Source organism: Stenella coeruleoalba (assembly GCF_951394435.1).
Source record: "Stenella coeruleoalba genome assembly, chromosome: 13".
Classification (NCBI taxonomy): Eukaryota; Metazoa; Chordata; class Mammalia; order Artiodactyla; family Delphinidae; genus Stenella; species Stenella coeruleoalba.
Window position 1 is genome coordinate 9,540,579 of NC_137159.1, and position 17,420 is coordinate 9,557,998.

Consider the following 17,420-nt stretch of genomic DNA (forward strand, 5'->3'; position numbering starts at 1 on the left):
AACTGAGAACAGCATCCCCCAAGGACCGGGGAACAGACTGGTACCCACCCGCCGACTCCCAGCTCCGCGGGCCCTTCTTCCACCAGAAGCAGAAGCAGCAGTGTCTGCGCTGAGGCACAAATGCTGGGAGGAGGAAAGGCGGCTCCTGAGGACGCTCCGAGCAGCCCTGGTTGGCGCCCAGCCTCGCGTCCCCACGGCGGCCTTCCCGCCTGGGGACAGCAGGTGCCAGTCTGAGCAGAGCAGAGCAGGGCAGGGTGGGAAGGGGACTCACTGTACATATCAGACTCGTCCAGGATCTCGGACTTGATGATCTCCTCAATGACATCCTCCAGGGTGACCAGGCCCAGCACCTCGTAGAAGGGGTCACCTTCGCCCTCGTTGTTCACCTTCTGCACGATGGCCAGGTGGGACTTCCCTGCGGGGACAATATGATGAGTCAAACAAGAGCAGAGGGACCAGTCATGAGACTCCTCGACCAAAAGTTAACACATTTGGGGTCATAAGTCACTGGGGTGGGGTCATGAACGGCCTTTTTTCCCTTTTGTGCATTTCCTGAAGCTTCTATTGCAAACAGACATTGCTTTCATGGAGAGGAAAACCAAAAGTATTGTTCAATTTAAAGGCATTTAATTAAGGACCATTTGTTTAAATAGAATGAAAATGGCAAGGCCCTGCCTGGTGCCGCGCACCAGGGGCTCCTGGGACCCCTGGAAAGGGGAGAGACCCATCCTGATAACTCGTGGACAGAGGCAGCATTGGTCAGAGCCCTGCGTGCACCAGCTGGACATGGGGCTCCCCAGGGGGCCCACGCCGCCCCCCCATGGGCCTCAAAGGCCACTCACGTCCCTTCATCCAGTGCTCCCTGGCAAAACTTCCCTGCGTGTACCCAGGGGCCGTGATCCTGCCCAAGGCAAGGGCTCTCAGTACCCAAAGCCATTAACAAATTAGCCCAGGCTATAATTAGGCCAGGCAGGTACTATAATTAGAGGAGGGCCACCCTTGGAGGCAAGAAAGAAAGTTAGGAGGCAGAGGATGGGGAGGAAGGACCCTCCACAGGAGCTCTGTGGGGCGGCAGGGCTTCCCAGGCCCTCCTTTGGGGTCCCACACTGCTCTCGTGCCCCTCGCCCCAGTGCGTGACAATGACAGGGTGACAGCCAAAAAGGGCCCGGCCTCCACTCTGGGTTGAACGGGACTGTGTGACCCACACACGGGGACACGGGTCTAGAGCAGCCTAAGGGGGGAAGGCCCGGAGAGCTGTGAAGGTCAAGTCAGCTTCCCCTGCGTGACCCAGTCTCAGCCCTGACTCTAGCGCACGGTGCGCAGAGGATGTTCTCCAGGTCTCTAAGGCCTCGGGGAATCCCAGCCCCAGGATGCATCCCCGTAACTCCTAGGGGCCTCTGAGGGAGAACAGAGACATGCCAGTTCTCGGGACCAGCATCTTTAAAAATAAAGTGAAAAATCGCAGAGTACACCACATGGGGGGAAGTACCTTTTTTGTTTGTGTGGTTGGTTTTTTTTTGTTTGTTTTGTTTTGTTTTAATTTATTTATTTTTTATTTATTTTGGTTGCATTGGGTCTTTGTTGCTGTGCGTGGGCTTTCTCTAGTTGCGGTGAGCGGGGGCTACTCTTCGTTGCGGTGCGTGGGCTTCTCACTGCGGTGGCTTCTCTTGTTGTGGAGCACGGGCTCTAGGTGCACGGGCTTCAGTAGTTGTGGCACGCGGGCTCAGTAGTTGTGGCTTGCGGGCTCTAGAGCGCAGGCTCAGTAGTTGTGGCGCACGGGTTAGTTGCTCCGCGGCATGTGGGATCTTCCTGGACAAGGGCTCGAACCCGTGTCCCCTGCATTGGCAGGCGGGTTCTTAACCACTGTGCCACTAGGGAAGCCCTGTGTGGTTGGTTTTTTGTGTGCGAAACTTTTGCACAAGGTGCCGGTCACTGTGGTATCCTTATTTCCAGTCGTGGTCAAAAACCTTTCAGCGCTTTGCCAGGAAGAACCATGGGCTCGATTAAAACTTTCCAGTGTCTTCAGAGCTGAGCCGGCAAGACCCAGAGCTCGGCCAAGGTCCTCAGCAGGCAGCAGGCAGTCAGGGCCAGAACCCCGGTGTCCGACCCCCGGCCTCTTCACCTGTCAGTGCTGCCCATGCAGGAGCGCTCTCTGGAGACAGAAAGGATGCTCTGAGGGGCCTGGGGCAGCCAGTTAAGCTGTGGCATCAGGCGGGAACCAGAATTAGAGCAAGGGAGCTTTTGCTGCTTCCAGACGGCACACCCTAATAAGCTGGGAGCGCCCAGTGCTGGGGAGACACGCAGGCCCCCACAGGCACTCTGGTGGGTGGGCAGGTAAACAGGCACACATTTCAGGAGGCCCAGTTGGCGGCATGTCTCAGAATTCAGGGTCCCTAAGCTTGGACTTGGAAATTCCACGGGTCGGAACTTACTCTACGGATGTAATTTTCAAAACGTAGAAAGACAGAACAAGCAAAGGGGTTCATCAGAACATTCTTTTTAACAACCTCAAACCTCGAGAGCAATGGAGCAGCAGTCCTTAACAGGAGCCACTGCTGTTCTGGGGAGAACGCGGCACAGCCGGATGAACCACATTGTGGAAGGAAGCCCTGGAGAGGCTATAACCGGACCGAGTGCGTGCTGCCTTCTGCCTGCGAGGGCCGGTGAGGTGTAAACTACCCTGTTAGTGTCTGGAGGAGATAACCATGGCCACCTTCGGGGATATGTGGAGTTTGAGGGCGGGGCCGTGTTATCCCTTACTTTATACCCTTCTATATCGTTCTACTTGCTAGGCATGTTTTACTTCTACAGGTTTTTTTTTTTAATTGAGAAAAAATGAAGGGGGGAAAACAAAATTAAAGCGAACAAAGGGAAACTGGTGAGAGGGGGTGAGCAAGGACCCTCCATGCCTAACCTGCCGCAGACTGAGCCCCGGAGAACAGGGTGGGTGTGGCTCAGTCCACAGGTCTTTGCTCACAGCCCAGAAGTCAGAGCGCCTGCAGAGAAGACACAGCTCCAGTAATCTGAGAAAACGTCCCCGTCCCCACTGAACCCTCTGATTAACCCACAGACTCAGAACAAGTCCTGACCCACAAAACAGTCACGGGTCACACTGGGCCTCACAGGGAAAGGTGGGTGGCTTCTCTGAAGGACCGAAATGCCCCTCCTGTGGATGAAACGAGCAGATTCCTTGAGCCCCTCTCAGCCCCCTCCCTGCTCCTCTCTGGGGCACCTTGGTTTGTGGAATCCACTGGTGGGTGTGGGCGCCCTCTAGTGGCAGCACCTTGCAGACAGGTACCCTGTAGGTAAGGCAACCTGGGGCATGGCCCACCGCCAGCCCTGCTCTGCAGGCTAAGAGCTTGGAACACTGCACTGACTGTGGCTGGCCAGTTGGGTCCCATGCAAAGGTGCTGGGCTGGGGGCCAGTCAGTCATCCTCTGCTGGCCCGGGCACAGGACCCTGGGCCATATCTGCCGCCTTCTAATTTATCTGCCCAGAGGGGCCATTCTTGGGTCGTAGCAGAACCATCTCCCCTCCTGGTCAGAGAACCTCTCTTGCCAAGGTCACCAATGACCTCCAACGGTGGGATTTCAGTCTCAGATGACCTGCCCAGGCCACAGTCTCTGACAAGGGGCCAACTCTCTCCCTCCCCCTAGAAATCCTCCCTTCTCCTTGGCTTCCAGGACACGGCTCTCCTGGTGTTCATCTGACCTCAGGGCTGCTGCTTCTCCTTGAGAAGAGAGGGTCCCAGGGCTCAGTCCTTGCACCTGGTCCCTTGCCTCTGGACTTTAAATACAAATAAGTCAAGGCGTCTCAAATAAGTATGAGCAACCCAGCCCTCTCCTGTGCTCTCTAGACTCACATATCCAGCCAGCTGCTCGCTGACAGCTAGCTCCACGTGGATGTCTAACATCCTGAACTTAAGTCGGCCAAAACCTAGCTCCTGCCCTTCCTCCAGACCTCCCCAATCTCCATCCATCCAGTGGATGAGGCCCTAGGGGAATAAACTTTGCCACCTCTATTTCTTTTCTTCTCTGGCCACGCTGTGTGGCATGCGGAATCTTAGTTCCCCAACCAGGGTTCAAACCCGGGCCCCCTGCAGTGGAAGCGTGGAGTCCTAACCGCTGGACCGCCAGGGAAGTCCCTGATTCCTCTGTTTCTCTACCCTTCTACATCCAACCCACTCAGCGGATCCCATCGGCTCTGCCTGCAACGGACACCCAGAATCCAACCTCTTCTGGGAGCCTCCACTGCTACTGCCACGTGCTGAGCCACGTGCACCTCCTCTCACCCAGAGGGTGAGACCCCAAGTCTTCATCCTGGACCCGAGTCTACTCTCAACACCACAGCAAGGGGGACCCTCTTATAGGAGAAGTTATAACGTCACCTCATGCTGTGCCCCAAACCCTTCAGTGGCTCCACCTCACTCCAGGTAGACAGCATACTCCTCGCAGCGGCCTGGCGCCCAAAGCCCTCCTGCTGCCCTGCTCTCTCACACTTGTGCCACTCAGCCTCCTGGCTCTTCCTCAAACTCCTAAGGCTGCTGCCTCAGCCTGGCCTGCTCCTGCCCCACACACCTGCCCAACTCAGCCTGCTTCGGGTCTTCCTTCACTGCTCAAACGTCACCTTGGCCTACCCAGAGGGCCTCACTGAGTACGGCAACACTTCCTCCAGCCCCGCAACCCTGTCTTTAGTTTATCACCTACAATAAACAATAGAGGGCTTCCCTGGTGGTGGAGTGGTTAAGAATCCGCCTGCCAATGCAGGGGACACAGGTTCGAGCCCTGGTCCGGGAAAATCCCACATGCCACGGAGCAGCTAAGCCCGTGTGCCACAACTACGCTCTAGAGCCCGCGAGCCACAACTATTGAAGCCCACGCGCCTAGAGCCTGTGCTCTGCAACAGGAGAAGCCACCGCAATGAGAAGAAGCCCACGCACCGCAATGAAGCGTAGACCCCGCTCACCGCAACTAGAGAAAGCCCGCGCACAGCAACGAAGACCCAACGCAGCCAAAAATAAATAAATTTAAAAAAAAATAGAACATGCTTGTTCCTTGTGTTTGTCGTTTTATGGACCATCTTCTCCCACTAGATTGAGAGCTCCATCATATCAGAGGCTGTCGTCTGTGTTCCCAAAACTCAGAACAGCAAGCAGCACACAGTAGGTGTTCAATGAATATTTGTGGAATGGATGACACAGTTCATGTGGATATGCCTTAGGAAAAGAAACATAACCAATGGGGGAAGGGGGAGAGGGACGGAGACTAGGCAAAGAATTATTCTGAATTTTAGTAATCAAGAAGTTTCTGTAGGGACTTCCCTGGTGGCGCAGTGGTTAAAACTCCATGCTCCCTTGGGCTTCCCTGGTGGCGCAGCGGTTGAGAGTCCGCCTGCCGATGCAGGGGACACGGGTTCATGCTCCGGTCTGGGAAGATCCCACATGCCGCGGAGCGGCTGGGCCCGTGAGCCATGGCTGCTGAGCCTGCACGTCCGGAGACTGTGTTCCGCAATGGGAGAGGCCGCAGCAGTGAGAGGCCCGCGTACTGAAAAAACAAAAAAGAAAACAAAAAAAAACCCTCCATGCTCCCAATGCAGGGGGCCCAGGTTCGATCCCTGGTCAGGGAACTAGATCCCACATGCATGCCACAACTAAGAGTCTGCATGCCACAACTAAGGAGCCCATGTGCCACAACTAAGGAGCTGGCGAGCTGCAACTAAGACCCGGTGCAACCAAGTAAATAAATAAATATTTTTTAAAAAAAGCAACGGGGGGTGATGACTTTAAAAAAAAAAAAGCAGCTTCTGAACAGTAATTCGGAAATTACTATTAACTGATTTACCATTTAGAATAAGAGGATCAACTCAGGACTTACATTTATGATTCTCATTGTATGGAGTTTAAATCTAACACAGAATTTCATTTTAACGAGTTACCTCATTTGATTATCAGTGTCCATTCAACTGGATAATTGGATTTTGGGGGGAGAAGTGGGGTGAGAAATGAAACATGAAAATTGACATGATACATCTACTCCAAAAGCTGAGCATCCCACGTTTTCCAAGGCAGTCCTTATTCAAAGAAAAGAAGGCTGAGACAATGTAGCAAAATGATTATATTTGGCTGCCCCCTATGAAATTGCTGATATTTCACTATTTTTGACCAAAAAAAAAAAAAAAAAGACAATTTCAATTCATATGGTTTAACCTAACAGTATGGGGGTTTCAGTATGGTTTCTTTTTTCTTTTTTATACTTCCCTAAATAGAAATTCCAAAATTTCCATAACAATGGTATAATTAGAAAGAAACACATAAGAAAGAAAGAAACTCTTAAAAATACTCTCACACTGCTTTGCTAGGGCTTAGAGCTTCCTCAGCCTTCTAGATTCAAGCACTGCTAGGAAGGGGCAACCTGGCTGTGGGGAAGGGAAGGAGGCACCTTGAAATTGCTGTCCTGAGGTCACCTCTGGGCCACATCTGGCTGCAAGCTTGCCCTCTCCGCCCTTGTCAGCCTTTGTCCAGGTCAGAAAGCTGCACGAGGCCTCTAGAAACCCCCGCGGGATCGGCAGATGCAGACAGCAAGCCTGGGCCTCTTTCACTGCCCTCTCCCACCTGGAAGAGGGGGCAAGCAGAGGGAGGACCTGCCTGAGTCCCTCAACAACCTCTTTACCCTTCCACCAGCCCGTTGGCACTCACTGCCCCCGCGCCGCCCCGCCCCAGTTCTTCCTTTCCCAGCACTTGGAAGGCCGCGGGCTGTGCCGTCGGCTGCCTGGCATCCAGCTCCCCGCGGACCAGGACCAGGATGCAGCTCAGCCTGGCCTGCACCGTGATTCACTTCTCTCCACGAGCCCCCCATCCCTCGCCCGGTGCACAGCAGATGCTCCAAACTCTGCTAGAAACATACAGGGAGGTCTCCAGGGGCCCTGGAAAGCCCAGTCCTCCACCGCCCACAATGCCCATTTTAGCAAACAGCTGTGTCCTCCTCCCCCCTCCCCCTGCCCCGTAAAAAACCTTTATAGTCTCTCAAAGATCATAAGAAAAACACATTACTAGGTGCTGGGTTTCAAAGTCCACAAGGGCTCCGAGAGGCCCTACTCGCCAGCTCCAGTTGCCTTTTCTCATGGGGAAGATCCAGGGGCCCCAGATCAGACGTGGGATTACCGCCACCCAAGATGGTGTCCTTGGCATCTCTCTCTGGCCTCTCTCTCTGGCCTCCCTCGCTGGCCTCCCGGCAGGTCCCACCTCCTGCCATCCCAGGTTCCAAGACTGGCCCTGAGCTCTCAGGCACCCTCCATGGGGAGAGGAGCTGGCCAGGCAGCCACCTGCCAAGTGCAAACCCATTGCCCAAGACATAGCCTTGGGTGATGGGTCTGCACTTGCAGACAACGGGCACCCTGATTTCCTGGGAATCCCCCTCCTCCGCCGCCCTCCACCGGCCAGGGCAGGATTAGGCTGATGATTAATAGCCTGACCGCAGCCAGCAGGAAGAGCCTTGGCCCATCCCAGCAAGAAGCCAGGGGCCAGGGTGACAGAGGAACCAGAGGGGCAGAGCACAGCCCTCCCAACTCAGCTCCAAGGGGGTGGGAGAGTTACATGCAAAAAGAATACTGCAGAGCATCCAGGGCAGAGAGGGCCAACCGGACTGGGGAGGGCCGGGTGGAAGTTGTTTAATCAATAAGCAATTTAAAAGAACAGTGAGAAAATTTTTTTTAATTTTTTTAATTAAAAAAAAAACACTGAGGAGGTCCTTAATTTTAATATAAATTAAAATATAAGACTGTGGTGACTAAAAGAGTGCAGTACTGGAGAGAACAACGACATTTTTCCGTCATGACCTGGCAGTATGCGTCAAGATGTAAAATGTATAAGACCTTGGACTCCGTTTCTTTCACTTCTAGGAAAGACCTTAGCACAAAGGAAGTGCCCAGGCCATGTGCAAGGTGTGCCCAGGAGGGTCCACCCAGTGTGGTTTATGACACAGTACTGCAGCCACTAAGAAGGCTGATGTAGATATAGATTTATTTTAAAAGACGGTGGTTCACTGTTTGTGTAAAGCAGAAAGTTACAAAACAGGACAGTAAGAGCAATACTGGTTTCTTTTGCTTTTGCTTGATGCATTTTAAAGTCAACATGTTTTACTTTTTAATTTTTACATTTATAATCAGAAAAGAGAAGAAGGATGTCTCATTTTAAGGGGGAGAAGCAATACAGTTCACTGCTGACTCACTAGAAGAAAACGCATCAAAAACATTTGGGGTGGTAGGATGAGGGTGACTTTGACTTTTATTTCTTAATCATTTTCCACCTTTCTAAAAGTTTCTACAATAAATATATTACTTTTATTTTAATTAAAAATACAAGGTACACTTTTCTGCACCTCACATGTTGCCCTCAGAGAGGTCACCGGAGCGCAGAGCTGCTCCCCACTCCGCGGCCGGAGAGCTCGGATTGTGGGCACCAGTGTGGATGTGGATCTGACCCTCTCCCTTCTGCTGATGAACACATTATTGTTGCCAGGTTTATTTCTACTGCAAACAATGCTGTAAGGATAATCTCTGTATGTCCACCATTTTTGACCCACGTGAGATACATTTATAGTTGTGGAGTCACAGGTCAAAGGGCAAATTTGATAGAAAACTCCCAATTGCCCTCCCCAGTGTGGGTCCCGGTTTACACTCACCCGGGCGGTTCTTGACTCATGCCTCCTTGTCCAGATGAGGCTCAATATACAGCAGGTGCCCGACAGGCAAGCTAGCCAATGAATATCACCAGTGAAAATACCGCATTATAGCGGGTTATGTTTTTGTTTGGTTTTGATAAATTTATTTTATTTTTATTTATTTTTGGCTGCATTGGGTCCTCGCTGCTGCGCGCCAGCCCTCTCCAGTTGCGGCGAGCGGCGGTCACTCCTCACTGCGGTGCACAGGCCTCTCATTGCGGTGGCCTCTCCCGTTGTGGAGCACGGGCTCTAGGCGCGTGGGCTCAGTAGTTGTGGCTCGCGGGCTCTAGAGCACAGGCTCAGTAGTTGTGGCACACGGGTTTAGTTGCTCCGCGGCATGTGGGATCTTCCCGGACCAGGCCTCGAACCCGTGTCCCCTGCGTTGGCAGGCGGATTCTTAACCACTACGCCACCAGGGAAGCTCCAACGGGTTATGTTTTTAAAAGGAAGGAAATGAAAATGTAAGGCAAGACAAAAGGTAAAACAGAGTAAAGCAGAAAAAAAAAGACAGTGATAGGAGGACAGCTGCATGGAAAAGAGAAATGGAAATGGAGACACTGGGGCCCACTTGCCAAAACAGACAGGGGTCTGCAGGTAAAAGGGGTTCTAGAGACTGACCAGGAGATCGACAAGCCGAGCCACCCCGAGCAAGACGACAACGCAGTCACGGCCCGTCCGGGACCTTTCAGAACAGGGTCTCCCAACGGGGTACTCATCCCTTACACGGTTTCTGTTTATTTTTAATCCAAGATAAATAAGCAACTTTAGCTTTTGTTTCTACACAGACTGACCACGGGTGGGCCTGGACCAGGCCTGCAAGCCAGCTGGTCACCAGTCACCGCAGGTGACCACGGGGCTCCGGATGTCCTGCACATACACACTCACTCATACTCCAGCAGACTGGGAGCCAGTGCAGACAGGGGTTTACACACGACGTGGAGTACACGGGACCAAAGCAAAGCTCGCAAAATGGACAGTTGCTTAACAACTGTCTGGGCAAGGAAATCCCAGAATGAAGAGCACAGATGCCAACAAAGGCCAAAGCTGCCCTTCTCACCACCTGCTGCCTCAACCAGCATCGGGGGAAAATCAGTAAGGATGGAGTCAGGGCTGAGTGACTGGCCAAAATGATTCAAAACAAAGAAAACTATGTGGAACACAGACGTCCAGCCACTGTCAGTAATGATGAATCCCAGCAAAAGGGTATTTTGTGCCTTGAGAAAGTATATGAAAGTGTGTGCTAGAGATAATAGGAAGTGATAACTATTAGCAAGACATTTTAAAATAATGGTTATTCCATTTTTACTTCTTTAAAATTGTTTTTGTTTTATAATATATGTATTAGAAAAACAGTACATGTATATAATTTTTGACTGAATGGAGATACAAACTAAAAAAATTTTTTTCCTAATAGGGTCCACAATCAAAAAAGTTTAAAGAGCTCTGTTTAGAACAGCCTTGAAAAGGTGGCCACACCTTCGCTGTCCCTTTGCACCGTAGACATAGACGCTTGGGTGTCCCCCCTCAGGGTCTACTTCCCCCCAGGCACTGAGCAGTCAGGGCGAGCACTTTTGGGGGAGGAGGGCAGGGTGCTGTCCCGCCCTTCCCCTCCCCCCATCAGAGCATCTCCTACGACCAACCCCACTCTTCACAGGAGGAAACCCCAGCTCAGAGAGGTCCTGCCCAGAATAGCACTGTGAGGAGGTGAGCAAGCTGGGATTCAGAAATGGGACTTCTCCAAATAGCCTTCTTTTAACCCAAGCGCCCCTGGGGTCAAGCTGTTGACAAATGGATGTGGGGGAACCCTAAGACTGTTCTCTAATTCTCAGGACAGGTCTTCACGGCTTTGATTTTTCAGTTAACTAGTAGTCCCTAATTTTTAACCTTTTATGATGGAAAATAAAAGCCTATACAAAAGGAGAGGAAATAATATCATTACACCCTTCACCTACCTTAAACAATTAACAACTCCTCTGGCCAATCCTGTTTCCTCTTTCACCCCACCAGCTCCACTGGTTTATTATGAAGGAAATCCCAGATCTTATCTGTAAACATCTGTAACTTTTACCCAAGCATTTTGGTGAGTATCTCTAAAAGTTAAGGACCCTTTAAAAAAACAAAACCACAACAGTATCATCACACCCAAACATATAATTCCTTAAGACTATCAACAGTCAGCACTCTAACTTCCCCAATTTTCTTGTAATTTTTTTTTTTTACATCTAACTAATTTTTACATGTTTTTTTTTTTCTGATTGTGGTAACAAAAGTAGAAAGAAGGAAATTAAGATCACTTTTAATCCTACCTTCCAAAGATAAGTACTGGTAACTGCTTGTTTTCTTTGGTCTTTTAAAATTAACATACATAGATAAAATATTATATATTTTCTCCACAAATTGGATCATAATGTAAATAGTTTTGTACTCCATTTTTTTTTTGTTTTTTTTTTTTAATGTTGAGCCTTCTTTTAATTTATTTATTTTTATTTTTGGCTGTGTTGGGTCTTCGTTTCTGTGTGAGGGCTTTCTCTACTTGTGGCAAGCGGGGGTCACTCTTCATCACGGTGCGCGGGCCTCTCACAGTCGTGGCCTCTCTTGTTGCGGAGCACAGGCTCCAGACGCGCAGGCTCAGTAGTTGTGGCTCACGGACCTAGTTGTTCCGCGGCATGTGGGATCTTCCCAGACCAGGGCTCGAACCTGTGTCCCCTGCATTAGCAGGCAGATTCTCAACCACTGTGCCACCAGGGAAGCCCTTGTACTCCGCTTTTTAAATACTTTGCATTCTTTGTATTTGCCCATGTCATAGAAACATTTGTAAAAATTGAATGGCCTGATAATATTTCATTGCACACACGTGTACATAATCTCAAGCCCCATTGGGCTCTTAAACTGTGCCCTTCCCCTTTTTCTGCCAATATGAAAATCCTCGTAATAAATATATTTGGATCTATCTCCATGTCCTTAAGATAGATTTCTAGAAGGGGAATACCTGGGTCAAAGGAGAGGGGTTTTTGGGGTTTTTTTTAAGTTTCTTAAGTTATCTAAGGAGTGAGCTCAGACCAACTGATGGTGTCTTGGTCCTCAGAGATATGGAAACCTCTCCTGGAGGACACAGCCAGGGATGGTGCGGAGGGTGGAGAGGAACACAGAGAACTAGAGCTACATTACACAGTGGAAAGAAATAAAGTGCAGAGAAGGCGCTGGCCCGGCTGACATGCCTGTGAGCGGACGAAGGCACCACCAGCCTCCTTTTGACTTTGGATCCTTCCAGCAAACTGCTTCTCTCTCTTTCCACCCGTCCTCTGGTCTCAGGAGCTCCCCTGGCCTTTCCCCCTGGAATCCCAGCTCCTGGCCATCTGGCCTCCCGCCCCAGCCCCCACCCCTGAGGAGAAGCCCCTTCCTCACCACTCCCCGCAGGACGGCTCGCAGACTCAGCACACTTACTGCCTTCAGAGGCATCTGCTCTTTTGGATCTGTTTGTGCAACCAGCTAATAATCTACGGGCAAATCAACCTAAAAACTGGACCACTGTTAATGAGCCCACACGTTGCATGTTACTCATGAAGATATAATAGGAAATTCTCTTAAATGTTAACGTCAAGATAACATTAAGTCTGGGACTAGTTTTCTCCTGAACTAACCTAGTAATCCTATCCCCCGTCACAAAAAAAAAAAAGGTTTTTGTTCTGTTTCCATTGGTGAAGCCCAGTTGGTTCCTGGTAATCATACACGTTTCCAAATAATTTGTAAACTGTTAAAATCATTCTAGACCTTGATATCAAAATCTGAAGGAGAAAAGAAAAAAAAACCCTAAAGAAGGAGAAAAACTGCAGCAACATTGCCGGTGATGTAAGACGCTTATACTGGTTGTCTGAAGGAGAAGCAGGAAACGGGGAGGGAGAGGGTGAGATAATTACTTGCTACGTTCAAATTTGCTTGCCTAAACTGAAATATTAGTTAAAAGAGGGAAAAGGACTCAATTATTAGGCAATTATTTTTCCTGCCACAACAAACAAGCAAACAAAAACCTAACGGGGATACCTTGTAATAATATCTTCCTCAATGTTCTTTTTAATGGCAGAAGAAATACTTATAGGCCTATCTCTCTCATGAACGTAGATGCCAAAATTCTAAACAAAGATATTGGCAAGTCAAATTCAATGACGCGTAAAAAGAATACATCACGGCTAAGTCAGGTTTATTCCAGTTATACAACAAATATTTAAGGGTTAGCGTTCAAAAATCAATCAGTATAATTGAGGAAAAAAGGAGATTAATCATTCAATCATCTTAGCAGATATTTAAACAAGAATGCCCACTGTCACCAGGTCAACATGATCCTATATGTCCTAGGCAGTGAAAAAGGCAAGAACAAGATATAAAATGTATAAAGTTTAGCAGTAAATAAATAAAATTGCCATTATTCATAGGCAACATAATTATATGTGTAAAAAAGCCAAAAGAATCTAAAATAAACTATTTGAATTAAATAGTCAGTTTGGCAAGGTCAATGAATTCAGAGTCACTATACAAAAATTAACTACATTTCTCTATCCTTGTGAATATATCTGGTCTCTGACCCTAGTTCCTGTCACAGAGTTTCCAAAACCCTTGGATTTCCTGAGTGACAGGAGTGTCTTTGTGATGTTAATAAGACGACTCTAGGGAATTCCCTGGCGGTCCAGTGGTTAAGACCCCGGGCCCTCACTGCTGAGGGCCGGGATTCGCTCCCTGGTCGGAGAACTAAGATCCCACAAGTTTCGGGGAGGAGCCAAAAATAATAATAATAATGTTGATGACTCTAGGTGGGACCCTAGAGAGACTGGAGATGGTCACCAGTTAAACTGAAGAGGGCACAAAAGGCCATACCTCCAGGGAAGGCCAATGGCTTAATCAAGCATATGCTAAGGAAGTCCTGATGATAAAAACTCTGGATCCCAGAGCTCAGTGGAGCGTCCAGGTTGGTGAACACACCACTGTACCAGGAGGGTGACACACTCTGGCTCCAGAGGGAGAGGGCATGGAAGCTCCCTGTCCCTCAGACAGACCCCATCCTAGGTACATTCTTTAAAATAAAACTGTAATCGTCAGTGTAGCACTTTCCTGAGTTCTGTGAGCCATTCTAGCGAATTATCAAACCTAAGGGGGAGTCATGAAAACCCCTGAGTGTATAGCCAGTTGGTCAGATGTACACAGGTGGAGGGGACCCCACTTGAGGCTGGCATCTGAGGTGAGAGCCGTCTCTGGAGGACTGAGCCCCTACACCCATGGGGACTGATGCTAATGCCAGGTGGTTGGCACCAGAACTGAACTGCAATACACCCTGGTTGGAACAATCTGTAACAAACAAATGAAAAATAAAACTTTAAAGACACTGCTTAAAATCACTAAATACCTAGCAATAAATCAAGAAAAGAAGTGTAAGACTTCTACACAGAAAATGACTATATTATTGAAAGAAATTAAGAGAGCATGAACTAATGGAGGGGTAACCATGTTTGTAGACTGGAAGATTCATTACTATAAAGATGTCAAGTCTTCAAGTTATCTATAGAGTCAATGCAATTCCATAAAATTCCCAGGCAAAAAAGGTTAAGAATAGTCAAGACAATCTTGAAGAACAAAGAACAAAGTATTGAACATTATCAGGTACCAAAGCTTACTGTAAAAGTACTGCAATTATGTCAATGAGTACTGGAACAAGGAAAAATAAAGAGACTAATGGAAGAGGGTCCAGACCTACAGATATACCATGGTTCAGTGAGGAAAGGACAGTCCTTTCAATGAGTTCTTCTGAAGTAGTTGGACATCCATATGGATTTTTTAAAAAAAGAATCTTGACCTGTAACACATCAAAAACAAAAATAGGGCTTCCCTGGTGGCGCAGTGGTTGAGGGTCCGCCTGCCGATTCAGGGCACACGGGTTCGTGCCCCGGTCCAGGAAGATCCCGCGTGCCGCGAGCGGCTGGGCCCGTGAGCCATGGCCGCCGGGCCTGCGCGTCCGGAGCCTGTGCTCGGAGGCGGGAAGGGCCGCAACAGTGAGAGGCCCGCGTACCGCAAAAAAAATAATAATAATAAATAAAAATAAATTCCGGAAGGATTATAGATCGCTAAGGTAAACAATACAGCTTCCAGAAGATAACACAGGATTCTAGCTTCCTGCCTTTCATATAGGCAAAGAATCTTCAACGGGGAATCAAAAGCACTAACCACCACAATGGATGAGAAGCAGATGAGAACGTGCTCAGCATCATTAGTCACTAGGGAAATCTATATTAAAATCACAATGAGATACTATCACACACCTACCTGATGGGTTAACTAAAATAAAATAAATAAAGAGCCAACAATACCAGAGTTGTGAGCATAGGAGTGGAAACAGATACAAGCACTTTGGAAAACTGTCTCCTCTATGCCTATACGATGCCCTAGCATTTCTACTCCCAGACATATTCCCAGCAGAACTGGCTACATATAGTCACCAGAAGACATGCCAAGAGTGTTCTTAGTGGCATTATTTGTAAGACTCTCAAAGTGGAAACAATCCAAACGTCCACCAACAGTACCATGGTGGTGTGTTTTTATCATGGAATACTATACAGCAACGAAAAGAGAATGAACTACAGCTACAAGCAACATGCATAAAGTTCATAACCTTAATGTTGAGCAGAAGGACCCAGACGTAAGAGTATATACTATACGATTCACTTATAAAAGTTCAGAAACAGAAAAAATTGACACATGATGATTTGGGGGGCAGGGGCACTAACTGGGAGGGTGTGCAGGGGGCTTCTAGGATATTGATAATGTTCTATTTCTTGAGCTAAGACATATTTACACAAGGGTGCTCCTTTGTGAAAACTAGCAAGCTGAATACTTATGATTTAAGCACTTTGCTTCAACAGAAACTTTACTTTAAAACAAATCTAGGAGCTTCCCTGCTGGCACAGTGGTTAAGAATCCGCCTGTCAATGCAGTGGACACAGGTTCGAGTCCTGGTCCAGGAAGGTCCCACATGCCGCGGAGCAACTAAGCTCATGCGCCACAACTACTGAGCCTGCGCTCTAGAGCCCGCGAGCCACAACTACTGAGCCCGTGTGCCACAACTACTGAAATCCGTGCACCTAGAGCCCGTGCTCTACAACACGAGAAGCCACCACAATGAGAAGCACGCGCACCGCAACGAAGAGTAGTCCCCGCTCGCCGCAACTAGAGAAAGCCCACACGCAGCAACGATGACCCAATGCAGCCAAAAATAAATAAATAAAATAAATAAATTAAAAAAAATAAAAAATAGAACAAATCTAGGTGGTTGCCGAAAGTGAGAGGTTGGGCAAAACAGGTGAAGGTGGTCAAAAGGTATAAATTTCCAGTTATAAGTCCTTAAAATTGGGAGGGGATGGGGAGGGGAGGGGCGGGGTTTTAAATAAGTCCTGGGGATGTAATGTATAGCATGAGCACTATAGTAAATAGTTAATAAATAATATGTATTGTCTATTTGAAAGTTGCTAAGAGAGTAGACCTTAAAAGTTCTCATCACAAGAAAAAAATTTTTGTAACTATGTGTGGTGATGGATGTTAACTAGACTTATCGCAATGACCGCCTCACAACATGCACATACAGCAAATCATTTTGTTTTATACCTGAAACTGATATAATGTAATGTCAATTATATCTCAATTTTTTTAAATGTAGAACTGACAGTAAATTTTCTAGCCTGGGGTTACTGGACTATCCCAATCTTCTGGTCTCTTTCTCAATACCTACAACCCCCCTGAGAACTGACACAGAACAGCAGTCAAGGGCTTGGCCCGTGGAGGGGAGCAGTCTGGGGTGGCCACTTAGCTGTCATGTGGCTGAGAATGAAAGATTCTCAGCCTCTCTGAGCCTCGGTTCCCTGTCTACAGTGCTTGAATTCAGTATTCAACAAAGGCTAACCAGTCATGAAGGCATTTCTTCCTTCTTTAACGATCCCTGCTCTACCCTCTTCCACAGCTTGGGTCTGGGGCATTTCTGGGGAGACTGGGCCTCTTGGGGAGCCTCAGTCCCTTGGATCCCCCTCTTGTTCCTGTTGCTTTTCTATCACAGTCTCTTGCCTCCCTAACTGGGGCACCAGGGAGGACAGTTGACTGGTGGATCCTGAGATGAAAGAACCCACATAGAGGCGCAGCTGGTAAATGTGGCCATGCTCCTTTCCCAGACATCTCCCCAGAGCAGCGACCCCCAGGCCGTGCTCCTGCAGTGAGACCACAAAGGCGCTGGCCATCAGGACGGCTGCCTGAACTTTTCCCAACGTGTGGGACACAAATAACTGAATGAGGAGCATCTCCTCAGTTTTAAGTTACTTTTCTGGACATTTTTTTTCTTAAGCTCTGGCTTCTGTTACCCTTAACATACATGCTAGGGTCCAGATAAGATGCCATCTGAATTAGCATGCAATTATATAGCAGGCTCTTTTGACCTCAATGTATTCATAATTCCAAGAAAGACACCACGTCCAGACAGTGGGGCAGCTGCCACCCAAGCCAGTATGTGAGAACCACCGTGGCCCAAGCGGGTGTCAACACCAATGGGGGTAGCTTTGGGATCGTAATAACAATAATTTTTAAAACAGCTGACATTTATTGCACGACAACATGGTGCCAGGCGCTGAGCTGAGCCCCGTACGTGCCCTACCTCATTCTGTCCTCCCCACAACCTCC

General features: G+C 48.6%; 1 protein-coding gene across 1 annotated transcript in view; it reads right to left on the bottom strand.

Annotated features, from left to right (window-relative positions):
• Positions 1 to 17,420, bottom strand: part of CNNM4 (cyclin and CBS domain divalent metal cation transport mediator 4) — a 36,963-nt gene that overhangs the window by 9,998 nt on the left and 9,545 nt on the right. Inside the window, exon 2 of the mRNA XM_079940593.1 lies at positions 272 to 415. Within this exon, the coding sequence (XP_079796719.1) occupies positions 272 to 415 (144 nt within the window). The remainder of the gene's footprint in view (positions 1 to 271; positions 416 to 17,420) is intronic.